The following is a 26,951-nucleotide window of genomic DNA, read 5'->3' on the forward strand; positions in this document are numbered from 1 at the left end:
ATCCCAGCACTTTGCGAGGCTGAGGTGGGCAGATCGCTTGAGGCCTGGTCAAAATGGTGAAACCGTCTCTACTGAAAATACAAAAATTAGTCAGATGTCATGACACATACCTACAGTTCCAGCTAATCAAAAGGCTGAGGTAGGAGAATCATTTGAACCTGGGAGACGGAGGTTGCAGTGAGTCAAGATCGCACCACTGCACTCAACCTGGGTGACAGAGCAAGACTCTGTCTCAAAACAAAACAACAAAACAAAAAATTTAGGATTAGGATTACAGGTGTGAGCCAGCACACCTGGCCTGACCTGATCATTTTGTAAATATGTAAATGTTTACTGAGTGCTTACTATGCGTTGGGTGTTGTCTCCTGATGGGGTAACCAGAGGCTCCCCATTGTAAATCCAAACTGTATCTGAAATCTCATGCATAAAGTTGAAAATCACTCATGTTTTCCATTTTACCCTCTCTGTGATTTAGTGGTCAGCATGACAGCTGCCCCAGATGGCAGGGCTCCTGAGGGCCACTGAGTTTCATATGACATGCTGATGCTTACAGAGGCTGGCCATAAAGAAAAGGCTGTGTCCCAGCTTTGCGAATTGGAAATATGAATCTCAACATCTCAGAAAGATGTTTAAGACGGTCAATGGAGGCTCAGAGCAGTGGCTCACGCCTGTAATCTCAGTACTTTGGGAGGCCATGGTGGGCAGATCGCTTGAGGCCAAGAGTTTGAGACCAGCCTGGCCAACATGGCAAAACCCCATCTTTACAAAATATACAAAATTTAGCCAGGTGTGGTGCCTGTAGTCCTACTTGGGGGACTGAGTTAGGAGAAAGGTTTGAGCCCAGGAGGCGGAGGTTATAGTGAGCCGAGATCACACCACTGCACTCCACCCTGGGTGACAGACAGCCTATCGCCAAAAAAAAAAAAAAAAAAAAAAAAAGAAAAACAAAAAAGATGTTCAACATGTTCTATGGCTTAAAAAAGATCACTGCACTGTGGGAGGCTGGGGCAGGAGGGTCGTTTGAAAAGCTCAGGAGTTCAAGACTAGCCTGGGCAACAGAGTGATATCCTGTCTCTACTAAAAATACAAAAATTAGCTGTGCGTGGTGGTGTGACCTGTAGTCCCAGCTACTCAGGAGGGCAAGGCAGGAGGATCACTTGAGACCGGGAGGCGGAGGTCTGCAGTGAGCTGAAATCATGCCACTGCACTCTGGCCTGAGTGATAGAGCCAGACCCTGTCTCAAAAAAAAAAAAAAAAGGTAACTGAAGAAAGCAGAGTAGGATATTTTCTTCCAAAAAGTCCACAATAACTTAGGTATTACCCAAGACCAGGCATGGTGGCTCATGCCTGTATTCCCAGTACTTTGGGAGGCTGAAGTGGGCGGATCACGAGGTCAGGAGATTGAGACCATCCTGGCTAACGTGGTGAAACCCCATCTCTACTAAATATAAAAAAAATTAGCTGGGTGTGGTGGTGGGCACCTGTAGTCCCAGCTACTCAGGAGGCTGAGGCAGGAGAATTGCTTGAAGCCAGGAGGCAGAGCTTGCAGTGAGCTGAGATCGTGCCACTACACTCCAGACTGGGCGACAGAGCGAGACTCCATCTCAAAAAAAAAAAAAAAAAAGGGTGATAGGGAACTCTATGCCGCCCTGTGACAGGGCTCCCTTCCCCTGGAGGCTGCTATGCCACTCTGATTAGAAGCCCCAGCCTGAATGACTCACCTCATTGTGTCATTGAGTCCCTTCTGCACGGAGAAGACTTGCTGCTTACTGACAGCCTGGGAAGCCTGAAATAGCTGGCAGACGATCTCATTGGAAGCTCTCACCTCTAGTCCAAGCTGGTTTCCATTTGCACAGGCTTTGGCTAAAGACAGCTGAGGAAGAAAAGACAAACATGAGTGTGAGGCAGCAGCTGTGTTGTGGTTTTCCATTTCTGAAGCAAAGGGCCATTCAGGCAGCAAATGCATATGGATGCACTGCCCCACTTAACTTAAACCTTCACAAGCTTCGGGAACGATGATGGCTCAGGTTTTAATTATTATTCTTTTTTGAATAAGTCATACATGACATGAGAAAAGATATATAACGAAATATCAATGGCCTTTCCACCGTGGCTCAGGTCTCAGTTTCTTACATGGCTAACGCCTGGGGCAGCTGTGTTAAGTCTCTGGTCACACACCCCAGTGCTCTCCAAAAGCCTTCTGCCAATGTTTACACCCAGGAATAGGAGCACCTGCTTCATCACAGCTTCATACCAGCAAACACTGTGATTATCAAAAACAACTATTTTCAGGCCAGGCGCGGTGGCTTATGCCTTTAATCCCAGCACTTTGGGAGGCTGAAGCAGGTGGATCACGAGGTCAGGAGATCGAGACCATCCTCGCTAACACGGTGAAACCCTGTCTCTACTAAAAATACAAACAAAAAAATTAGTCAGCCGGGCGCGGTAGCTCAAGCCTGTAATCTCAGCACTTTGGGAGGCCGAGACAGGTGGATCACGAGGTCAGGAGATCGAGACCATCCTGGCTAACACGGTGAAACCCCGTCTCTACTAAAAAATACAAAAAACTAGCCGGGTGAGGTGGCGGGTGCCTGTGGTCCCAGCTACTTGGGAGGCTGAGGCAGGAGAATAGTATAAACCCAGGAGGCGGAGCTTGCAGTGAGCTGAGATCTGGCCACTGCACTCCAGCCTGGGCGACAGAGCGAGACTCCTTCTCAAAAAAAAAAAAAAATTTAGTCGAGCATGGTGGTGGGCGCCTATAGTCCCAGCTACTCGGGAGGCTGAGGCAGGAGAATGGCGTGAACCCGGGAGGCGGAGCTTGCAGTGAGCCGTGATTGTGCTGCTGCACTCCAGCCTGGGTAACAGAGTGAGACTCTGCCTCAAAAAAAAAAAAAAAAAAAACCAAAAAACAAAAAAATAGCTATTTTCAGAAATTACCAGTCACTCAAACAGAGAGAAATACACATATACACACACACACAATATATATACATATATATATAATTTGCTAATATGATGAGCCCAAAATATCTCATTTAAAAGTGCCCTCTTATGACTAGTAATAAGGTTGAACATTCCAATTTCTTTTTTTTTTTTTTTTTTGAGGCGGACTCTCGCTCTGTCGCCCGGACTGGAGTGCAGTGGCCGGATCTCAGCTCACTGCAAGCTCCGCCTCCCGGGTTTATGCCATTCTCCTGCCTCAGCCTCCCGAGTAGCTGGGACTACAGGTGCCCGCCACCGCGCCCAGCTAGTTTTTGTATTTTTAGTAGAGATGGGGTTTCACCGTGTTAGCCAGGATGGTCTCGATCTCCTGACCTCGTGATCCGCCCGTCTCGGCCTCCCAAAGTGCTGGGATTACAGGCTTGAGCCACCGCGCCCGGCCCTGAACATTCCAATTTCTAACCACTTGAGTTTATTTCCTCTTTTTATTTATTTATTATTAATTTTTTTTTGGTCAAGTGCGGTGGCTCACTCCTGTAATCCCAACACTTTCGGAGGCAGAGGCCGGCAGGTTACTTGAGGTCAAGAGTTTCAGACCAGCCTGGCCAGCATGATGAAACCCCGTCTCTACTAAAAATACAAAAATTAGCTGGGCGTGGTGGCGGGCGCCTATAGTCCTAGCTACTCAGAAGGCTTGAGCCCAGGCATCAGAGGTCACAGTGAGCTGAGATCACACCATTTTGCTCTAGCCTGGGCAACAGAGAGATAACTCCTGGCTTCAAGTGATCCTCCTGCCTCAGCCTCCCAAAGTGTTGGGATTATAAATGTAAGCCACTGCACCCAGCCCTACTTCCTCGTTTTTGAGAATCAACTGAGGCTCCCCTGAACTTCTATCAGAGTCTTCCTATTCTTATTGATTACCCTGAGTTTCCAACAGAACTACGTTGCTGCATTTCTCGTAAACAATTTTTTTGTTGAGATAAGGTCTCCCTCTGTAGCCCAGGCTGAAGTGCAGTGTTGCGATCACAGCTCTCTGCAGCTTTGACCTCCCAGGCTCAAGTGGTCCTCCTGCCTCAGCCTCCTGAGTAGCTGGACTACAAGGCACATGCCACCACATCCAGCTAATTTTTTTTTTTCTTTTTCTTTTTTTTTTTAAGATGGAGTCTCGCTCTGTTGCCAGCCTGGAGTGCAGTGGCATGATCTCGGCTCACCGCAACTTCCTCCTCCTGGGTTCAAGCAATTCTCCTGCCTCAGCCTCCCGAGTAGCTGGGATTATAGACACGCAACACCACGCTCAGCTAAATTTTTTTTTGTATTTTTAGTAAAGACAGGGTTTCACCATGTTGGCCAGGGTGGTCTCCATCTCTTGACCTCATGATCCGCCCGCCTCAGCCTCCCAAAGTGCTGGGATTACAGGCATGAGCCACTGCACCCAACCCATCCAGCTAATTTTTATTTTTATTTTTATTTATTTATTTATTTATTTTTTTTTTTGAGGCGGAGTCTCGCTCTGTCGCCCGGACTGGAGTGCAGTGGCCGGATCTCAGCTCACTGCAAGCTTCGCCTCCCGGGTTTACACCATTCTCCTGCCTCAGCCTCCCGAGTAGCTGGGACTACAGGCGCCCGCCACCTCGCCCGGCTAGTTTTTGTATTTTTCGTAGAGACGGGGTTTCACTGTGTTAGCCAGGATGGTCTCGATCTCCTGATCTCGTGATCCGCCCGTCTCGGCCTCCCAAAGTGCTGGGATTACAGGCTTGAGCCACCGCGCCCGGCCTATTTATTTATTTTTTTTGCGACGGAGTCTCGCTCTGTCGCCCAGGCTGGAGTGCAGTGGCCGGATCTCAGCTCACGGCAAGTTCCGCCTCCCGGGTTTACGCCATTCTCCTGCCTCAGCCTCCTGAGTAGCTGGGACTACAGGCGCCAGCCACCTCGCCCGGCTAGCTTTTTTTTTTTTTTTTTTTTTGTATTTTTTAGTAGAGACAGGGTTTCACCGTGTTAGCCAGGATAGTCTCGAACTCCTGACCTCGTGATCTGCCCGTCTCGGCCTCCCAAAGTGCTGGGATTACAGGCTTGAGCCACCGCGCCCGGCCGCTAATTTTTATTTTATTTTATTTTTTGAGACGGAGTCTCGCTCTGTCGCCCAGGCTGGAGTGTAGTGGCCGGATCTCAGCTCACTGCAAGCTCCGCCTCCCGGGTTCACGCCATTCTCCTGCCTCAGCCTCCCGAGTAGCTGGGACTACAGGCACCCGCCACCATCCAGCTAATTTTTAAACTTTTTGTCGAGATGGGGTCTTACTATGTTGCCAGGGCTGGTCTTGAACTCCTGGACTCGAGCGATCCTCCCAACTCAATCTCCTAAAGTGCTAGGATTACAGGCGCGAGCCACCACGGCTGGCCTTCTTGTAAATCTGCTGACTGGCTTTTTGGATATGAACACCACAATGTACTATGACACCTCGGGCTGGGCCATTATCAATTTGTAATTTTGTCCCTGGCATTTGAGCACAGATCACTCTGCCACCCACTTGGTGGGGTGACAAGAACAAGCTTCTATCCATTGGCAAATAGGAGCTTTCTTTGATTTGTCCTGACAACCTTTTTTTTTCTTCAGACAGAGTCTTGCTCTGTCGCCCAGGCTGGAGTGTACTGGTACTGCAACCTCTGCCTCCCAGGTTCAAGTGATTCTCCTGCCTCAGCCTCCTGAGTATCAGGCGCCTGCCATCATGCCTGACTAATTTTTGTATTTTTAGTAGAGACGGTTTCACCATGTTGGCCAGGCTGGTCTCGAACTCCTGACCTCAGGTCATCCACCTGCCTTGGCCTCCCAGAGTGCTGGAATTTCAGGCGTGCGCTACCGCGCCTGGCCCTGACAAATTCTTTACAGCTGTGGGGGAGAGTCTACCAGTGCTTGATTTCCTGCCTCTAGCCCTGGATGACTTGGTGACTAGGTGACATGACTAGCAAGGCCCTAACAGGAAAAGGAAGCAGGAAGGGACTCTACACGCCCCTCTGCTATCAAGCAGCCTCAAGTTTTGTTGTTAAGATCAGTTCTACCTATGGGACAAATTTCAAGAATGGCACCAATTTTGACATCAGCTATAGGTCACAAGCATTTGAAAATTAAGAGGTTGGCTGGTTGAGAGGCAAGGGTGGATGGGCATGGATGAATAACATATTTCCCAGCTCTTCTCACTCTGTACCTGTCCTTTAAGACTCAGTTCCAGTGCTGAACCGATCTTACGGCATCCCTCAATCCTGGCCTCCCTGTGGGAGCCCAGATAGTCCTGCCCCAAGGTTAGAGGGAGAAAGGCCAGCTCCCCACATCATCCCAGCTCCGCACCTCACCTGCGCTTCCCAGCAGCCTTTGGCAGCGTAGTCCCTGACTTTTCGGAAGCTGTGGAGGCATCGCCCAGGATCTGACACCTGTCAAAGAGAGAAGATCACCGAGCCTTTATACAACTGTGTCTTGGGAGGAACTCAGAACCAAGACTCAGAAGGGCCGACACTACACTAACTTCCCACCTCTTCTCTCTCAAATGGCATTAGTCATTTTTGGAGGTGCCAAGAACAGCCAACTGACCAGCGGCTCCTGGAGGCTGACAGGCTGGGAGCAGCAAGAGCCACCACCCTTTTGCGGACAGAACCACATCCAAGGACCAAGCGTCAGCTATGCCTTTGTCCAGCGTAACTCCCCCTAACCCAGAGCAGGCTCCACTCACATCCGTCCTCCTGTCGCTTTCCCAGAGGAGGTAGGAGCTGGTTAGACATCCCTGATGAGCAGCTTCCTCAAACAGGTCACGGGCCTGCTGCTGCTTCTCTTCATCCTAGAATAAATCCCAGCAGAGTTCATTCTTCCCTTATTCTCTTTTTCATTTTTATTTTTTGAGACAGTTTTGCTTGTCACCCAGGTTGGAGTGCAATGGCGCCATCTTGGCTCACTGCAACCTCTGTCTCCTGGGTTCAACCAATTCTTCTGCCTCGGCCTCCTGAGTAGCTGGGATTACAGGTGCCCGCTATCATGCCCAGCTAATTTTTGTATTTTTAGTAGAGACAGAGTTTCACCATGTTGGCCAGGCTGGTCTTGAAATCCTGGCCTCAGGTGATTCACCCACCTTGGTCTCCCAGAGCGCTGGGATTACAAGCGTGAGCCACTGTGCCTGGCTGTTTTTGTTGTTGTTGAGACAAAGTCTTCCTCTGTCACCCAGGCCAAAGTGTAGTGGCATGATCTCGGCTAACTAAAACCTCGGCTTTCCAGGTTCAAGCAACTCTCATGCATCAGCCTCTGAGTAGCTGGGATTACAGGTGCCCACCCCCACGCCTAACTAATTTTTGTGTTTTTTAGTAAAGATGTGGTTTCAACACATTGGCCAGGTTGGTCTCAAACTCCTGACCTCAGGTGATCCACCCGCCTTGGCCTTCCAAGGTGCTGGGATTACATGCGTGAGCCACCATGACTGGCCGTTATTCTTTACTTGATGTTCAGTCACTCTACTCACCATCCTCCTCCCTTTCTATACTCTTTTTTTTTTTTTTTTTTCCCTGAGACTGAGTCTCGCTCTGTTGCCAGGCTGGAGTGCAGTGGTGCAATCTCGGCTCACTGCAACCTCAACCTCCCAGGTTCAAGCAATTCTCCCTGCCTCAGCCTCCTCAGTGGCTGGGATTATAGGCACCCGCCACCAAGCCCAGCTAATTTTTGTGTTTTTTAGTAGCGACCTGGTTTCACCATTTTGGCCAGGCTGGTCTTGAACTCCTGACCTCAGGTGATCCACTCACCTTGGCCTCCTAAAGTGCCGGGATTATAGGCATGAGGCACCACACCCGGCCCCTATACTCTTAAGTGGTAACACACATTGCTCTGAGCTTTAATGAGTTATCTAAATCAGAGCAGAAGTGACTTCTCTACAGAGGCACCACTCCAAAGCCAGCCAGGAGTGTGAACTCAAGAACTCCGGCCACAAAAGCCCTGCTCTCTTCCTGGAAGGGTTTATGTTTGGGCTGGGACTGCACGATCCCTGGTTCAGCTCTGCACCATCAAAGGCCTGCCCTTCTCACCTGCTGCCAAAGGAACTGCCCTCAACTGCCAGGACAGTGCTGGTGGCCCTCAGTGGTGGCTCTCAGGGCTTCTCCTCAGTGTCCCTCTCTGATGCGTTTGCCAAGCCTGTCACTAGAAGCCACTACATTCCCTCAATTTGCTGCAAAGGGGGTTTACGGATCACAAAGTCCATTAGGACATCAAGAGCAGAGAGGTCCACACAGGCAGGAGAAGCCCACCAAAAGGAGGGCCAGCAGACGAGCGAGCATCGAGGTTCAATGCCTCCTTGCGATCTGCTCTGCAGTTCTCACCACCCCCCCCACTCCCCCACCAGGTGGGTCATGGAGCCAGGATCGGAGCCCGCGGCCTGGCCCATGTGTACTCCCTGGCTTCTTCAGCTGGGCCTTTCTGGGCAAGGCTTGCCTTTTGTTTTGGGCCTTGTATTCCCCCTTCTGCTGCTTTTCACTTCCAGGATCTTGGCTAGGGATGTATCAAACACAAAGTCCAAGTGCAGAGAACAATTTGACTCACCTCGAACAGACTCAGCACTCTGCCCAAGCAGTGCAATATGGATGCTTTGTGAGTCTTTAAAAAAAGGAGAAAGAAGTATGATTTCCAGCAGAGAGAACTGCCTGGGGGCCACCCTCCCTTGTTTGTGTCTCTGGGTCCCATGCCCATGGCCCTGCTGTCTGGCCCTCCCTTCCCTGCAGAGGGCCACTCTCAGATTTCAGTCTTTTTTTTTTTTTAATGGAAACAGGGTCTTGCTCTGTCACCCATGCTGGAGTGCGGTGGCGTAGTCACAGCTCATTGCAACCTCAACCTCCCAGGCTCAAGCGATCCTCCCACCTCAGCCTCCCGAGTAGCTGGGACCATAGGTATACACCACCACCCCTGGCTAACTTTTTTGTATTCTTTGTAGATGAGGTTTCATCATGTTGCCCAGACTGGTCTCGAACTTCTGGCCACAAGCGATTCTCCGGCCTCGGCCTCCCAAAGTGTTAGGATGATAGGCGTGAGCCACCTCATCCGGCAGGATTTGGGTCTTGAGCTCCAACTGCCCCATGCAGCCTCAGCCCTGAGTTTCCAGCCATCAGCACATGTGCCCAGAACTCTGCAGCCCACCCTGGCTCTCAGCCTTCCTCCTCTGTGCCAGGTAATTTCGAGATGCGTTCCCCACATCTGCACTCTCAGTTTTCTGCATCTTCACTTCCCTTAGGCTCCTGACTTTCCAGGGTCCAGGGTCTACCTTCGGGGTCTTCCTGTGCCATGGGACCCTGCAGGTGGCCTCGCAGGTGCTGCCCCTCGCCCAGACTCACCCTCTGCAGCTGGCACTCTGCCCTGAGGCTCTCGTGAACCACAGCCTTGCAGCAGCTTCCGCTCACTGACCATGGAGGGCGGATGAAGAGCCAGATGAAAGGCGCAGCACCCACGTTCAGCCGCTCAGCGAGACTAAAGAAGCGGGAGGCCTTCAGGCCATTCACTTCTGCGCGCGCCTCATCAGACACAGACACTGTGGGGACAGATAGGACAAAGCCCAGGGATGTCTCTTAGGGATGGAATGTGGGAAGTTCTCCATGGTCTTGGTGGAAAGTGTAACGCCTGAAGTCCACCATAGTGCAAAGCAGCTGGTGTTTAAGGAGGGAAGATCCCTCCAGGATGGGGCACCTGTCTTTTCTCCCCCTACTTTGTGAATGTCTAGAACAGGTGGGTCATTGTGATCAATGCCCCTGCTGCAGTCCTCCCGGAAGCCTGGCTTCTGAAGGTCAGGGGAAGGGGACCCTGCGGCGCTTCATGTCCCATCCTCCCTCCAGCTGGGAGCCACCGCCCGACCCCCTGGTAATGGGTCCACGGCAGGGGTGGGGGTTCTTTTGGGGACGAGGAGAATATTCTAAAATTAGACAGTGGCAATGACTGCACAACCTTGTGAATATACTAAAAACCACAGAACTGCATGCTTTAGATGGGTGAACTGTATGGCGTGTGAATTTTACGTCTGGGAGCTGCTCTCTGATGGGAGGGCAGGGGTAGGACCTTGGCTCCCCTGATTCTGGAGGAGAGTGTTGCTCATGGTCCCTGTCAGTCACCACAATCCTGCCAGCCAGCCAAGGGTAGGGACTCTCTCCCAGCAAGACACCAGATAGTTTAGAAGTGGGAATGTGGGAGGCTACACCCCAGTCTTTGTTTTGAGAGCTGGGACAGACTGTGGGCTCGTTCCTTGGGGTGCTGGCCAGATAACCGGGAACTGGTAGAAGAAAAGGCTGTGCAAGTTTCTTTCAAGGAGCACCTGGCCTCTGGGGATGAAGGGATCCAGGAACCAGGCCAGCTTTAACCTGCCCATGCCTGCTTCCCGTTTAGAGGCTTGGCTCTGTGTTACAGGGGAAGCTGACCTCTGTCTCAAGAATTCTAAGAGGATGGCCAAGGAGAGGGCCAGCATCCACACACGGGTCTGCGTGCTCATGGCACAGAGGGCGGGGAGCCCGATCAGCCCCCGTGCTGAGGCTCTGGCTCAGTCAGTCTTTGCCAACTGAAATTAAAGGGTTTGCTAAAACAAGAGGTGACTCTCTCATAACCTACAAAGTCAGAGTATCATTAGCAGGTTCTTCAGCAGGGTACATCTGGGCACGAGCTCCTGAGACGGAATGGGAAGGCAGGCCATTGGACAGAGCAAGAACAGTGACTGAACTGCTAACACAGGGACCTCCTCTTCATATGGCCAAAGGCTCAAGCCTATCTAAAGCGACAACACGCAGGAGGGGTGAGCACTTACGGCCTTCATTGTAGAGGTAGGCTATGCCCAGCTTCACAGCAGCTTCGAAATTCCCCTTTTCAGCAGCCCTGAAACATTAAGAACATAAAGCATCACAATATTTTATGCCACAAACGGTATGAAGCACCATAGCACTTGAAGAAGTCAGAATACTTGTTCCCTGAATTGAATATATATATACGTCTATATACACACACACATATATATGTGTGTATATACAGACGTATATATATGTGTGTGTGTGTGTGTACATATATATACACAGCTGGTGTTTAAGGAGGGAAGATCCCTCCAGGATGGGGCACCTATCTTTTCTCCCCCTACTTTGTTAATGTCTAGAACAGGTGGGTCATTGTGATCAACGCCCCTGCTGCAGTCCTCCCGGAAGCCTGGATTCTGAAGGTCAGGGGAAGGAGACCCTGCGACATATATATATATATATATATATATATATGTACACACACACACACACAAATATCTGAGACAGGGTCTTGCTCTGTTGCCCATGCTGGAGTGCAGTGGTGCAATCACAGTTTACTACAGCCTCAACCTCCTGTGCTTAAGCCATTCTCCCACTCCGGCCTCCCAAGTAGCTAGGACCACAGGCATGTGCCACCATGCTCAGCTAGTCAAACAAAAAAAATTTTCTTTTCTAGATACAGGGTTTGCTACATTGCCCTGGCTAATTTTGAATTCCAGACCCAAGCGATCCCCCTGCCTCGACCTCACAAAGTGCTGGGATTATAGGTTTGAGCCATCATGCCTGGCCCTAGAACATTTCTTTTTTTTTTTTGAGTCGGAGTCTCACTCTGTCGCCCAAGCTGGAGTGCAGTGCCCAGATCTCAGCTCACTGCAAGCTCCACCTCCCGGGTTCACGCCATTCTCCTGCCTCAGCCTCCCGAGTAGCTGGGACTACAGGCGCCCGCCACCTCGCCCGGCTAGTTTTTTGTATTTTTTAGTAGAGACGGGGTTTCACCGTGTTAGCCAGGATGGTCTCGATCTCCTGACCTTGTGATCCGCCCGCCTCGGCCTCCCAAAGTGCTGGGATTACAGGCTTGAGCCACCGCGCCCGGCCAGAACATTTCTTTTTTTTTTTTTTTTTTGAGACGGAGTCTCGCTCTGTCGCCCAGGCTGGAGTGCAGTGGCCGGATCTCAGCTCACTGCAAGCTCCGCCTCCTGGGTTCACGCCATTCTCCTGCCTCAGCCTCCCGAGTAGCTGGGACTACAGGCGCCCGCCACTCGCCCGGCTAGTTTTTTTTGTATTTTTTAGTAGAGACGGGGTTTCACCGTGTTAGTCAGGATGGTCTCGATCTCCTGACCTCGTGATCCGCCCGTCTCGGCCTCCCAAAGTGCTGGGATTACAGGCTTGAGCCACCGCGCCCGGCCTCAGAACATTTCTTAATATCATGTAGTCAAATATGAATTATCCATTACATGCTATGACACAGATGAACCTTGAAAACATCAGGGTCCGTGAAATAAGCCGGCCACAAAAGACCACATGTTGCAAGATTCCATGTGAAATCCTCACAAAAGGCAAATCCAGAGAGACAGAAAATCAATTAGGGGTTGTCTAGAGTTTCCAGGATTGTGGGGAAAATGGGAAGTGACTGCTGATGGGGACAAGCTTTCTTCTTGGGATAAGGAGAATGTTCTAAAGTTAAGTACTGGTGATGTCTGTACAACTCTCAGTATACTAAAAACCAATGAGTTATACATTTTATTTATTTATTTATTTTGAGACGGAGTCTCACTCTGTTGCTCAGGCTGGAGTGCAGTGGCGCAATCTCAGCTCACTGCAACCTCTGCCTCCTGGGTTCAAGCGATTCTCCTGCCTCAGCCTCCTGAATAGCTGTCATTACAGGCATGTGCCACCATGCCCAGCTAATTTTTGTATTTTTAGTACAGACGGGGTTTCACCATGTTGCTCACGCTGGTCTCGAACTCTTGACCTCATGATCTGCCCGCCTTGGTCTCCCAAAGGGCTGGGATTACAGGCGTGAGCCACCGTGCCTGGCCACATTTTATTTTTTATTTTATTTTATTTTTTTCTGAGACGGAGTCTCGCTCTGTCGCCCAGGCTGGAGTACAGTGGCCGGATCTCAGCTCACTGCAAGCTCCGCCTCCCGGGTTTACACCATTCTCCTGCCTCAGACTCCCGAGTAGCTGGGACTACAGGCGCCGTCACCTCGCCCGGCTAATTTTTTTTTTTGTATTTTTAGTAGAGACGGGGTTTCACCGTGTTAGCCAGGATGGTCTCAATCTCCTGACCTCGTGATCCGCCCATCTCGGCCTCCCAAAGTGCTGGGATTACAGGCTCGAGCCACCACGCCCGGCCACATTTTATTTTTTTATTATTTTTTTGAGACAGTGTTACCCCATCACCCAGGCTGGAGTGCAATGGCACAATCTTGGCTCACTGCAACCTCTGCCTGCTGGGTTTAAGCAATTCTCATGCTTCAGCATCCAGAATAGCTGGGACTACAAGCATCCATCACTGCACCCAGCTAATTTTTGTATTTTTAATAGAGACAGGGTTTTGCCATGTTGGCCGGGCTGGTCTCAAACTCCTGACGTCAAGTGACCCACCCGCCTTGGCCTCCCAAAGTGCTGGGAATACAGTTGTGACACCACACCTGGCTGAGTTCTACACTTTAACTGGGTGAACTGTGTGATGTGTGGATCATGTTTCAATAAGAAATATATACATTTCCCCTGGAAGCAGCCTAAGCATGGCCCCGGCAACATGGCTGCCTGTCCTTGTTGGTTGTCTATCTGGATTTCTGGCAACTCAAGTGGACAAGGGCCACAGTGAATCCCTGTCAGAAAATCCCCGCCTGAGATCACGAGATCAGGAGATCGAGACCATCCTGGCCAACATGGCGAAACCCCGTCTCTACTAAAAATACAAAAATTAGCTGGGCATGGTAGCGCGTACCTGTAATCCTAGCTACTCGGGAGGCTGAAACAGGAGAATCGCTTGAACCAGGGAGTCAGTGGTTACAGTGAGCCGAGATCGCATCACTGCACTCCAGCCTGGTGACAGAGCGAGACTCCATCTCAAGAAAAAAACAAAAACAAAAAACAAACAAACAAAAAAGAAAAATCCCCGCCTGAGCTGTGGTTCCTTCGTTTGTTTTGAGGGCAGCTGGTACCTGGGACCATGAGCACACGTGGACAGGAGGCCAGGGTGTGGGGTGCAGGTTGGGGTGGGATCAGCCAGTGAGTGAAACATTACAGGATAGAAATCACATGGTTTTGACCAAAGGGAAGGCAGGCTGAGTGAAGTTTCCACAGGAAGAGGACTCATGTCTGGGTCATGTGGGAATGCATCAGTGGCAGGAGGGAGGAATGACTGCACGGCCTGCTGGAAGGCGTGTGGCTTGTGCGGCTTGATGCGTGAGGTCTGCCACCCTCAGTCACTCCCCAGGGGATGAGGCAATGTCATGGGAGATAGCAACAGGAAAACTGTTACTGAATCAGGCCGTGAGACACAGACTGGCACATAGGAAGGCCAAGACAGGAGAAGACTGAGCCATTCTCAGGGTGCAGAGATACCTTTCAAAGAGCTTCAGGTTCCCTGGAGACGGCCACAGCTCCTGGAAGCTGGCACATGCCCACACACTGGCGTGGTTGTCCACCAGGTCCTTCAGCTGGGAGTGTACCTGCAGAACAACAGGGGCCGGGGCTGGGTCATGGAGGGACCACCCAAAGGCTCCACGCCTGGAGGTTCTTTTTTTTTTTTTTTTTTTGAGACGGAGTCTCGCTCTGTCGCCCAGGCTGGAGTGCAGTGGCCGGATCTCAGCTCACTGCAAGCTCCGCCTCCCGGGTTTACGCCATTCTCCTGCCTCAGCCTCCCGAGTAGCTGGGACTACAGGCACCCGCCACCACACCCGGCTAGTTTTTTTGTATTTCTTTTAGTAGAGACGGGGTTTCACCGTGTTACCCAGGATGGTCTCAATCTCCTGACCTCGTGATCTGCCCGTCTCGGCCTCCCAAAGTGCTGGGATTACAGGCTTGAGCCACCGCGCCCGGCCACCTGGAAGTTCTTAAGGACAAGACGCAGATGTAGGATCTCCTGTCTCCCTCCCCATCCCAAGTAGTCGAGGTCCCCAATCTCTGTGTGAAAGTAATTGTCGCTTTGAACAGATAAAACAGCCCAGAAACGAGTTTCTCTGAGGTTCTAAAGCAGGGCAGAGGACAATGATCTTGGAAGGCGGGAACAAACACCTAGGCTGAGAAAGAGGGTCCCACATCCCTGCAAAGGTGTCACCCCCAAAGACAGGGGAAACACTCTAAATGGGGGAAGGCAGGGCGGAAATGTGTTTTGTGCTTCCCCACTGGAGGACTTGCTAGTGGGAGTGTGGAAACAGGTCACAGGGACTCAGGACAAAGAACATCACCCATGATGGAGGTCTCAGGTAGAACCTGGAGCCTCTGCGCTAGGCCAGCGCAGGAAGTGTCCAGGCCAGGACCTGGAGCACAGGTGAGCATTTTAAGCAGCAAAGTTTCCACTGCCATTGGAAATTCAGCACTCCCTGGGGTCCATAAAGTGTGTCACACCTGCAATGGAGGTGACTTTGGGAGTCAGAAAATGGGTTGTTGCTGCATTTTCCCATGAATCCACTGTATACTCTAGGTTAAGTCACTCAAAGTAAGCCTATGGTTCCAACATCTAGAAAATAACTCCTAGAGTTCAGTTAAGTGTTAAATGTTACATGGGATTTGTCCTCAAGCATATATTCTTATTCTTTTAAACACTATCCTATTTCTTAAGGGATGCAAATTTCACTGCCATAAAAGGGTACTTTCGGCCGGGTATGGTGGTTCACGTCTGTAATCCCAGCACTTTGGAAGGCCGAGGCAGGCAGATCACAAGGTCAGGAGATTGACACCATCCTGGCTAACATGGTGAAACTCTGACTCTATTAAAAATACAAAAAAATTAGCCGGGCGTGGTGGCGGGTGCCTGTAGTCTCAGCTACTTGGGAGGCTGAGACAGGAGAATGGCATGAACCCGGGAGGTGGAGCTTGCAGTGAGTGGAGATTGCACCACCACACTCCAGCCTGGGTGGCAGAGCAAGACTCTGTCTCAAAGAAAAAAAAAGGTTGGCCGGGCGCGGTGGCTCAAGCCTGTAATCCCAGCACTTTGGGAGGCCGAGATGGGCAGATCACGAGGTCAGGAGATGGAGACCATCCTGGCTAGCACGGTGAAACCCTGTCTCTACTAAAAATACAAAAAACTAGCCGGGCGAGGTGGCGGGCGCCTGTGGTCCCAGCTACTTGGGAGGCTGAGGCAGGAGAATGGCCTAAACCCGGGAGGCGGAGCTTGCAGTGAGCTGAGATCTGGCCACTGCACTCCAGCCCGGGCGACAGAGCAAGACTCCATCTCAAAAAAAAAAAAAAAAAAGAAAAAAGAAAAAAAAAGGTGCTTTTTTTGTTTACACTGTAATGAACAGAGGCAACTTTACTGTGCTGGGAAACAGAAATGGAAATTTCTGTAATCAGAATGTCTTTTTTTTTTTTTTGGGACGGAGTCTCGCAGTCGCCCAGGCTGGAGTGCAGTGGCCGGATCTCAGCTCACTGCAAGCTCCGCCTCCCGGGTTTACGCCATTCTCCTGCCTCAGCCTCCCGAGTAGCTGGGACTACAGGCACCCGCCAACTCGCCCGGCTAGTTTTTTCTATTTTTTAGTAGAGACGGGGTTTCGCCGTGTTAGCCAGGATGGTCTCGATCTCCTGACCTCGCGATCACCCGTCTCGGCCTCCCAAAGTGCTGGGATTACAGGCTTGAGCCACCGCGCCCGGCCCAGAATGTCTTAAAGAAAGCATCTGGTAATGATATCATCTTTGTTTCCTTTTTTTTTTTTTTTTTTTTTTGAGACAGAGTCTTTATCTGTTGCCCAGGCTGGAGGCTGGAGTGCAGTGGTACGATCTCGGCTCACTGCTTCAACCTTGAAAATGGTTCAAGCCATTTTCCTGCCTCAGCCTCCCTAGTAGCTGGGATCACAGGCATGAGATACCATGCCTGGCTAATTTTTGTATTTTTAGTAGAGACAGGTTTCACCAAGTTGGCCAGGCTGGTCTTGAACTCCTGACCTCAGGTGATCCACCCCACCCCCCTTGGCCTTCCAAAGTGCTGGGATTACAGGCGTGAGCCACTGTGCCCGGCCTCTGCCTGTAACCTTTTTAGTCAAAGTTTTGTTCTGACAGTTAAGAACACAAGGCCTTGATAATATAATCAACAATGCTAGGGCTCATGCTGTTTTCATCCAGGGACTTACAGCTCGGACAGCCAGGATGTCCTCTACAGAAAGCCATTTCAGGATGTGAAATAGCACATCTTCGGGGAGACTCAAGATGGTCAGGTTTCGGGGCCTCCTCCTTATTCTTCGCTTTGTAGGATAACAGAAACACTTGGCACACCTACAGTGAACCACTGAAGGAAAAAAGACAGAACGCTTGATAAGATGAAAAATTATTCTATATACATACCCTTGAAGGGAAAAAAAAAAAGGATAAAAGTTACACCTGAAAATGATCTAATGGTTACTATTCCCTGTGCCACAAAAACAGAACTATGCTTCTTGTCCCAAACAAAGATTATGTAAAAGGAGTGGCATTGCACAAATTATAGAAGAGATCATTCATTTTCAAATATTCAACAAATATTTATGGCAAATAGTGCATATCATGTAACTTGGCTATTGGGAAACTTTCTGATCCAGAGCCCACATGACAGTCAGGAAGGGGAAAAAGCTGCTGAGGCTGACGACCGTTTTCCTTCCATTTCACTCTTAGGAAAACCCCTGAGGTCTTTGCTGCATATCTTTTTTTTGCACACATGACCAAGGTGCATAATGTTCAATAAGGATCTGTGGGCTTGTAGAGTCTGGTTTTCAAGTCCAAATTAGAAAGGTCGGCCCTGGAGAGAAGCCACACGCTTGGAGGCCGGGGTAGTGTGCGTCCAAGTCAGCTCTGCAGAGTCTCAGTGTGCCCTCCACTGTAGAATGTGGAGTTTACAGCTACGCAGTAAGGTTGTTGCTCAGGTCCCAACACAAACCTAGACCTGTAGGTTTGTATACAGGTGCAATCGTTAAAGGTGAGACGGGCTCTCCACCCACCAGGCAGGCAGCCCAGTCATGCTTCTCAGATGTGCTCTCTGCTCTTCCCACAGCCGGATTTTCTAACTCTTACTCCAGCAACCCCTTCCGCACTCTAAGCAGATGATCTTAGCCCTTATTTCATAGCGAAACAGAAGCCCTCAGACAGGAACCTCAGGATCCTGCCTCCCCACCTACAAATCTACCTTTCTATCCGTTCTTCCAGTCCTGAAAGGAAGCGCCACTCCCCTCTGTGGGCCCAAATCCCTTCCCACCAGGACTTCCTAGCGATTGCTCCTTGCTCCCCTCTCCTGACCCGGGTCTTCCTGTCAGGAATTAAAAGAGCTGCAAAAGCCAAACGTACTCCAGGGTGACGAATTCTCAAAGATTCTATAGAGCTCTCCATAAAATATTCCTCATTCTCCGGCTCCCAGACAGATAATGTGATAACAGCTGAAACTACAGCTCGAGTTTCCTGTGCCTCATCGCGCGCGGGGCCGAACGCTGCTTTCCACAGAGCTAGGTCCACGGCCCCGCTGGACGGAGGCCCAGTGAGGGCCGGGCCGGGCTGCGGGATCGTTTCGACCCCACGCACTCCGCAGCCCCAACCCCGACGAGGAGGCGCTGGTGTGTGGCTCCCCCGGACCCGATCGCCGCCCCGGGATCCGATCGCCGTCCGGGACCCGATCGCTGCCCCGGCAAAGGGCCGGAAAACGTCGCCGCGAGGGAAGGCGACGAGGGGCTCGGGCGCCCGCCGGGCATTTAAACCGCGCTCCCGGCCGCGGGGGCTCCCTGCGCCGGACGCGACACCCGACCCGGGTTAAAGAGCTCGAGCCGGCCCTTCTCAGGCTGCCAGGGCCTCCCCTGCCGCGGGACCCGCTGTCTGCCCCGTAGGGCAGGCAGAAGGGGTGTGGGGGAGAAACCGGCGGACATCGCCTCGCACTCACCGCCACCGCTCCCCATCGCCGCGCTCGCGTCTCTGTCGCCGTAGCCCGCCTGAGAGCGCGCCCGCGCCCCGGCTGGAGCGCGCGCGGTGCCCTCGCGCAGGCGCAGACCCCGCCCAGCCGCCCACCCCAGTTTTCAAACGCGCCCGGCCCTCCCATTGGCCTGCCCCGGGGGGCCGCCGCCGGCCCCGCCCACGTCCCGCCCCAGGCTCGCCTTATTTACCGCCCTCCACGCCCACACCGCCTGCTCCGGGCGCCCGCCATTGGCCGCGCCAGGACGCGAATTCGAACATTGGCCGCTGACTGGTGGAACCCGCGTGGCCGCCCCCGCCTCCCCAGCCGGGCTGGGGTCCTGGAGGAACGCGGCTCCTGGCCCGTGGGCAGGGGTTTCTAGGCGTCCTCTCCCGGCCGCATGGGTCCGGGCATCGCCGCTGACCCCGGCGACTGGCATCTGCGATGCCCGATGGGCTGCGAAGGCGCATGCCTGCGGCCAGGGGAAAGAGGACTCCTTGGCGTCCCTCGCAGTCGCGGCCGTGATCCAGCCTGGCACAGCCCCGACGTGGCGCTTCTAGGACGAGGCCGTGCCCTGCCCGGGTCCCGGGGTCGGTCCTGGGCCCGCGACTGTCACCCCCAGCCTGCACGGCCATCCTTTCCGCCGCCTGGTTCAGGTGGAGACCCTTGGGTTTGTGGCCGAGCCGCTGCTGGGCGGGGATGCTGGCCCGGATCGTGGTAGGGAAAGAGGGGGTCGGAGCTGGCGCTGGAAGTCTCCCCCGCGAAACGCTGACCCCTTCTTCCCGCGAATCGTGGCGCACCCTGGACGCCTCAAGTGCCCCAGCCTCGGGGCAAGCCCGCTCCCTCACTTTGGCCAGATGCTGCCCCCTGTCTCGCCTCCTCGGCTGCTACCTGGAAGCTGCTCACCGTGGGAAGTGTCACATGTGCTCACTCCTGTCTTGGGCAGAGCCCATCCGAGCTGTCCTTCAGGAATCAGCCATACCCCACCCCTTTCACGGCACAGGCTGTCAGGGGAAGACATGCAGCCTCCTGAGTGTCTGGTGGAGGACAGAGGGGCTTTTCCTGGGGAAGGCAGGGGCCTGGGCCAAGGCTGCTCATCCCTCCCTCACGCTTCCCTCAGTCTGCACCCTTCCATCCTTCTGAGTCCCCACAGAACCCCTTCAAGTACTGGGCCTGCCCTGGGCACACAGACAGGAGCCCTGGCGTGCAGGCTTCAGCCAGCCTGGAGCAAGAGACAGAGCAAACAGGTGATCACAGCACAGGGTGCAGAGAGGGCCTGGAAGTTGGGACTAATCCCTGTCCTGGAATCAGGAAGTGGATGAAGGAGGGCGAAGAGAGAACAGGCTGATCAAGTTTGGGGCCTGCTCCCCAGATGTCTCATGTTCTCAGCTCCCGGATTTCTTTCTTTCTTTTTTTTTTTTTTGAGACGGAGTCTTGCTCTGTCGCCCAGGCTGGAGTGCAGTGGCCGGATCTCAGCTCACTGCAAGCTCCGCCTCCCGGGTTTATGCCATTCTCCTGCCTCAGCCTCCCGAGTAGCTGGGACTACAGGCGCCGCAACCTCGCCCGGCTAGTTTTTTGTATTTTTTAGTAGAGACCGGGTTTCACCGTGTTCGCCAGGATGGTCTCGATCTCCTGACCTCGTGATCCGCCCGTCTCGGCCTCCCAAAGTACTGGGATTACAGGCTTGAGCCACCGCGCCCGGCCAGCTCCCAGATTTCTTATCCCCTTGTCTCACTTTTGTCCCCCTGGGTTACTGTTTCCTACTTTGTCACTGTCTCCCCTAGGGCAGAGGTGCACTTTCAGGGTTAGCTTCCATAGCATCTTGAAGGGATTAATCAACTAGAGCCAGCCATGGCCACATTAGCCACACTGCCTGCCTCTAGAATCTAGAACAGCATCCCTGGTCCCTAGGTTGTTGTTTAGCTCTATCCTGTGCTTTGTGTCATGATCACTCTCCTTTCAATATGGAGAGGCAAATTTATTTTTCAGGGAGCAGGAGTTGTCTTGATTGCAGCCATGCCTACTCTCGGCCCACACCCTGCACTGGCTGCCCTGGGGTGATGAGTGGCTCCTCCAGGGTGTGGGCCTGTTTCCCACTGGGCTTCAGGAAGGTGAGACCTTGTTGGAAAAGTCTAAACTGTTAGAAGCTCAGGGAAATTCCTGGTAGAATGAGGTGTCAGTTGAAAACGTCATGGGTAGTGAGGGGCAGGGGAGAGTAAGGGAAAGTGAAGTAGCTTGGGAGCCTGAGAAATCCCATATTCAGAGAAGGTGGGCCTTCAGTGGAGGTAGAGAGGGGCATGGGAGGAATGAGAGCTGGATGTGGGAGCCCAGGCAGTGGCTTTCATCACAGGGGGCAGTCACCTGAAACAAGGACTGAGAAGAGGGTGGGTTGGTGACCATGGGTGTGTGACGCTGTTGTTCTGGGCAAGGGGTGCAGGAAGCATAGACAAGGCCCGTGCATGATACTTTCCTGAGTCCTAGCTGAGAAGAGACAGAGACCAGCATCTGCACTTCCCAGAGGGGAGCTGAGGGGCCTGTGGCAAGGGGCAGAGTGAGCTCCACAGAGAGAGAAAGGCTGCTGGATGGAGCCCGTCTCAGAGGAGAGGAGAGTGTACGTGACAAAGGCATGCGGTCACATCCATCTGCATGTGGACAGTGCAATGGTCTGGCGTCCATGGGGCCTCTGCTCAGTGGTTCTCACGCTGGAGCTGCGTCAGAACACCTGCTATAGGGCTTGTTGCAACAGGATTGCTGGCCCTGCCCCAAGCATTTCTGATTCAGTAGGTTTTGGATGGGGCCCAATAACCTACATTTCTAACAAGTTTCCTGATGGTGCTGCTGCTACTGGGACCCCACTGTAAGAACCTCTGCCCCAGTGCAACCCTGGCTCCCCTGCCTGTTGATGTGGGAAGTTACTGGCTGCCTCTCAGTCAGTCTACCCATGTGGGAGGTAGGGCGTTGTTCACTTCATGGGTGGATATAGGATCACATGCAGCCCTAAATTTGCAGGAGCCAGGGAAGAGGATGAAAGCCCACACATCCCAATACTTAAATGTTGTAACATCCTGACTTAGGCTAGCGAGCTTGTCAATATTTCTTTCCTCCTTCCTTCAGAAGAACAGTGTCATTACCACCTGGGAGGCCAGGTGTGAGTTTAGAATCATGGTCTCCATGAAGCTCCACTCTTGCATGTGACCATGGGAGCTAGCCCCACCCTGGCCTATGGGCACCCTCCTTTCTGTTTCTGGCTCTATCCTGCTTTCCAAGGGATCTGCACATCTGTGTGGAAACCCCCACGCACCCATCCAAACTCCACCCGCAGTTCTGCAGAGCCGCTGCTTTGCTGCACCTCACGTCTCAGGGTGCGTGGGGCAGCATGGCCTGCCCTGGGAGGGAGTGCACTGGACGGACAAACCATCTGGGCAGGGGATTCTAGAGAAGGAAGAACACAAGCTTTGGGTAAGCATTTCCCTCTGCCCTGCAGACTTCTTGCCCATGAGCAAGGGGATGACCAGGACAGACCCCTTGAGGCCGGGCCTGAGAGTGGTATGATCAAATGACATGATGCCTGCAGGGGACCATCCACAGAGCTGGCACCTGGTCGGGTCATGGTTAGTACTGTGGTCACTCCCTGGCCACCGCCTTTGGAAAGGACGTGCAAGATGTTCTGAGGCTGCTTCCACAGCCAAGTCTCAACAAGACCACAGGCTACTCAGGTGGGACTCGGGCATCCCTTTCTAAGGAAACGCACCTGGGTTCCCCAGCGGGCCTCTTAAGTTCTCCAGTGGGCCCCACTCTGCTCCGTGCACTGCAGTTAGGGGGAGAGCCCTGTGCTGAGCTAGCTGGGCCAAGAGCTGCCTCTGTAAGCCCTGGAGACCCAGGGCAGGCCATGCACACCTGGGCCAACCTGGCACTGGTCTGTCTTAATTACAGCAGGACAGGCTCTGAGGGAGGTAGGGAGGGAGGCTGAGAGAAAAGCTGAGAGGGAGGCAGGGAGGGAGGCAGCGAGCACGATGAGGAGCCCGTTTGCTCTGCTTGCTGTCATTGGTCTTCACTTTGGACCAGGGGCACAGGGCAGGCAAAGCTTAGGAAGATGACCTCCATGGTGACCTGACTGAGTAATTGTCCAGCATATACTTCTTCTTGGCTTGCTCTAGAGTGCCAAACATCTGAGGGGAGGAAGGAGGCTGCTGTGGCCAGGCTGTCCCACAGACGCACACAGGGGAGGAGAGAAGGTGGGAAGGGCTGGCCTCTGGGACTGTGACAAGGCCCCAAAGAGGCCCATCCCTCTTTCAGCTGCTCCAGAACACCTCCCAAGAAGTCAGTGCTATGGATCTCAGCTGTCTGTGCTCTTGGGTGGGAATGGTGCCAGAAGGTCAGAGGCCTGGTAGGTGTCCCTGGCTTGCTGTGTGTCCCCAGGCATCTGGTGTTCCCTCTCTGGGCCTGCTGTCCTCTCCATGAAATGAGGGGGCAGGAGAAACCGATCTTCAAAGTCCCTTCTAGGGGAAACACCTTCTGGTCTACGATATCCATGTGAACATTGCCATGGAAACGGCAGAGGACAGGGGCAGTGCTGAACATGACTTCAGGGGGATGGAGAGGAGAGAAAGAGAAGGAGAGAGAGAGACAGAGTTACGCCAGAAAGTGGGTCACGTCAAAAATGTGCGCTCACCTTTGCCCAGCTGATGTCTTGGCCCAGCAGGTGGTCATGGACCATGCCTTGGTACTTGTCTTCGAGGATGCTGCCTGCACGAAAGAGGGATGGCATTGCTGTGACGGCCAGGCTGGAGGATCACGGAGGGTGCCTGGTTGCTGGGTACTGGGGTCCTCATCCCAGGGATTGGGGAGATGGGACATGGGAGGGGTGAGGCATAGATTCTCCTTACGGTAGACGGGAGAGGCCTAGGCAGGGGCCCAGGGCCCACCCAGTAGGGGCTGCTGGGGCTGAAACACACCTGGAAAGGTCAGGTCCACGAAGACCTTGAAATCCTCCAGCGCCTCCTATTGCCTTTCGCTGTACACCTCAGCCTGCAGGGAGTAGCTGCTGCCGAACTTGCTCTTGAGGTGCTGGGGGCTGCCCAGGCACTTGAACTGCCCCTGCACCATCATGGCCAGCTGGGTGCACAGGGCCTCACACTCCTCCATGTTGGGGAGAGGGCGGGGCCTCAGACAGGGTTGGGGATGCCAAAGGCTGGTGCAGACAGGAAGGCGTTGGTGCCCTGATCAGGCCATTCCTGATACCCATACTCAGAGTGCGGCTCATGTGCAGAGCCGAGGGAATCTCCTCAAAGACTCTCCACCAGCTGCTGATGGGTCTCCTGGCCACCTGGTTCTTTCCCAGCCTACCCGGTTTTGAAACTTCCAGTTACCCACAGACCCAGGCTGTACCTGTAGGAGGTGATGATGATGGCCTTGCCGGGCTCGCTGGCTCATGCCACAGCATTCCAAAGCAGGTGCCAGGCCACGGGTCCATGCCACTGGACGGCTCGTCCAGAAAGATGATGGCAGGCTCTCTGATCAGGGCAATGCCAGTGCTCAGCTTCTGCTTGTTACCACTGCTGGAGGTGGAAGGGAGAAGGTTGGGTGACGGCAATGGTCAGTCTCCAGCAGTGAGCACTGCCGGCTCAATACTCATCCCCTTTCCTTCTCTATTCAGGAAGCATTCCCACACCCCTCATGGGGCTTTCAGCAATGCAGCCCACCACTTTAACCCAGAGCTGAACTGTGGCTTGGGCTGTCCACTCAAGGAATAGCCCATTCCCCTGGACGCAGGGATGAGTCCAGGGTGAGCATATGGTTGACGAGTCTTCTTTGAGGGTCTCGAAGTGTTGAGGGCAAGCACTTCTCTGTCTGAGGGGATGGGCATTGGCCCATCTTAGCTAACAAAAAAAAATACTGGTTGGGCGTGGTGGCTCATATCTGTAATCCCAGCACTTTGGGAGGCTGAGGCGGGTGGATCACCTGAGGTCAGGAGTTGGAGACCAGCCTGGCCAACATGGTGAAACCCCGTCTCTATTAAAAATACAAAAATTAGCTGGGCGTGGTGGCAGGCACCTGTAATCCCAGCTACTTGGGAGGCTGAGGCAGGAGAATTGCTTGAACCTGCGAGGCGCAGGTTTCAGTGAGCTGAGATTGCGCCATTGCACTTCATCCTGGGCAACAAGAGTGAAAACCTTGCCTCAAAAGAAAAAACAAAAAAATTGGCCGGGCGCGGTGGCTCGAGCCTGTAATCCCAGCACTCTGGGAGGCCGAGACGGGTGCATCACAAGGTCAGGAGATCGAGACCATCCTGGCTAACACGGTGAAACCCCGTCTCTACTAAAAAAATATATATATATACAAAAAACTAGCCAGGCGAGGTGGCGGGCACCTGTAGTCCCAGCTACTCGGGAGGCTGAGGCAGGAGAATAGCGTGAACCCGGGAGGCAGAGCTTGCAGTGAGCTGAGATCCGGTCACTGTACTCCAGCCTGGGCGACAGAGCGAGACTCCGTCTCAAAAAAAAAAAAGAAAAAACAAAAAAACACATATTGCATTTACTATGCGCAACACACAGTTCTAAACTGCAAATGTGAACTCATTTGATCTTCAGAAGATGCAGGGAAACATAAAAACCTGCTTGAAACAGAAGCCAACAAAGACAGAAGACCCAAGGGACACCATCATCTGACCCTGGACTCATTTTGCCAGACGTGTGGGCACCTCTACATCCCAATCCTGGGTATGCAGTACCGCTGTATGCCTCCAGGGGGAGCTGCACACAACACGAAGGGAGTCCTTGGACCTGCGCAGCCTGTGGCCTTGCTTTGATTGGAGTCAGGCTTCTATCACTGACAACAGAAGCCTAAGAAATACCCCATGCTCCTTAGCAAAACATCTGCAGTTCAGGTACCCCAGGCCCAGTGGTATGAGGTAAGACGGGGCTTAAAATGCAAACTTACTGAAAATAGAAAGCCCTTCATGAAGTGGCAGGGAGAAAGGTCCGTCCTCACCTTATCAGGACAGTAACACCTGTGGTGCCATCAACCTGATCTCAGCCATGTAAGCTACCTTTGGCCTGGGTCAGCTTCATAATCCGCTCAAGCCCAGGACCAAGAGGAAGTGGTGCCTTGAGGCAGCCCAGGACACTCACCTCTTTCTGCAGGGGTGGAGGCCGCCCCCAACCACCTGTGCAGTGACCTCATGCCCAGATCTGGGGGCTTTGCCCTGCTCTCCAGGTCTGGGAAGAACTGGAACTTATCTTGTAACTGGAGGTGGAGGGGCTGAAGGAAGCCCCAGATCTCCCCTGTAGGTCTTGACCAGCTTGTCGGCGTACATGTACCTGACTAAATCCTCAAGAATCTGGTCCACACAAGCAGTGATGTGGCGCTCTGGGATGCCCCAGATCCGGGCATACATGACCAGCATCACATGGCCTGTCGTGAAGTTCAGCAGAGCATCAAACTGAGGACAGTAACCAATCCACTGCCGTATCTGAGTTAAGAAACAGCTCAGAGAGGGAGGCACGTCAGAAGAAAGCCTCTTCCCACCAGGTTTATCAAGCCTCCAATGAGGCAAGGGCCTGGACACCTGCTGGTCTTGCTCCAGGCTGCTGCCTCTGCCACGTGAATGCACAGGCACACTACTAAGGGGCTGTGAGTGGAAGCAGAGTAACGTAAGGGAGCCTGGGACAGCCCTTGCTGCTGGTGTAGTGGACAGGCTAGAGTGCTTGTTTGGCTCCTCCTCCAGCCCACCCAGCATGAAACCTAAGCACACAGTGCCTCCCTACTTCCTGGTGCCTTTGAAGCATCCAGTCAATACAAGACGCTTGCTTTGCTTTTTTCCCCTTTAGAAATATTTTCCATTAGACATGTAATCTGCAAATAGATTTTCTTTGTAAAATATTCATGCAAAGACTCCTGCAGTCTATTGGCTCAGCCTGCTGTGGCCAGGCACCTGTGCACCCTCTAGACTTCTGTGTTGGCAAAGGCACCTTCGTGGGCCTGTGCTCCTTGCTCAGGACTGGCTGGGTGCTGTTTTTGCCAAATGGTATCATCCCATATCTACCATTCTGTAACATGCTTTTCTTTCTTATTTTCTTTTTTTGAGATGGAGTCTCACTCTGTCACCAGGCTGGAGTGCAGTGGTGTGATCTCAGCTCACTGCAATCTCTGCCTCC

The 26,951-nt window shown here is 52.8% G+C and overlaps 2 protein-coding genes across 2 annotated transcripts in view; both read right to left on the bottom strand.

The window, feature by feature from the left end:
* CCNF (cyclin F) overlaps nucleotides 1-18,918 on the bottom strand; it is a 34,770-nt gene extending 15,852 nt beyond the window's left edge. Inside the window, exons 1-9 of the mRNA XM_033236096.1 lie at nucleotides 18,787-18,918; nucleotides 17,021-17,175; nucleotides 14,298-14,404; nucleotides 10,740-10,807; nucleotides 9,289-9,482; nucleotides 8,504-8,557; nucleotides 6,660-6,764; nucleotides 6,286-6,363; nucleotides 1,722-1,873 (exon numbers count right to left, since the gene is read on the bottom strand). Of these exons, the coding sequence (XP_033091987.1) occupies nucleotides 1,722-1,873; nucleotides 6,286-6,363; nucleotides 6,660-6,764; nucleotides 8,504-8,557; nucleotides 9,289-9,482; nucleotides 10,740-10,807; nucleotides 14,298-14,404; nucleotides 17,021-17,175; nucleotides 18,787-18,802 (929 nt within the window). The 5' untranslated portion in view covers nucleotides 18,803-18,918. The remainder of the gene's footprint in view (nucleotides 1-1,721; nucleotides 1,874-6,285; nucleotides 6,364-6,659; nucleotides 6,765-8,503; nucleotides 8,558-9,288; nucleotides 9,483-10,739; nucleotides 10,808-14,297; nucleotides 14,405-17,020; nucleotides 17,176-18,786) is intronic.
* A 4,549-nt stretch (nucleotides 18,919-23,467) lies between these two features.
* LOC117097791 (nod factor export ATP-binding protein I-like) lies at nucleotides 23,468-26,666 on the bottom strand. Its single transcript, XM_033236104.1, has 4 exons — nucleotides 26,115-26,666; nucleotides 24,184-24,353; nucleotides 23,751-23,986; nucleotides 23,468-23,541 (listed from the first exon to the last, which is right to left on the bottom strand). Exons 1-3 carry the CDS (start codon nucleotides 26,531-26,533, stop codon nucleotides 23,961-23,963), a joined length of 615 nt encoding a protein of 204 aa, XP_033091995.1. The 5' UTR covers nucleotides 26,534-26,666; the 3' UTR covers nucleotides 23,468-23,541; nucleotides 23,751-23,960.
* Between the last annotated feature and the right edge of the window lie 285 nt (nucleotides 26,667-26,951).

The sequence above is a fragment of the Trachypithecus francoisi genome, unplaced genomic scaffold (assembly GCF_009764315.1).
Source record: "Trachypithecus francoisi isolate TF-2019V2 unplaced genomic scaffold, Tfra_2.0 Lachesis_group15, whole genome shotgun sequence".
Taxonomy (NCBI): domain Eukaryota; kingdom Metazoa; phylum Chordata; class Mammalia; order Primates; family Cercopithecidae; genus Trachypithecus; species Trachypithecus francoisi.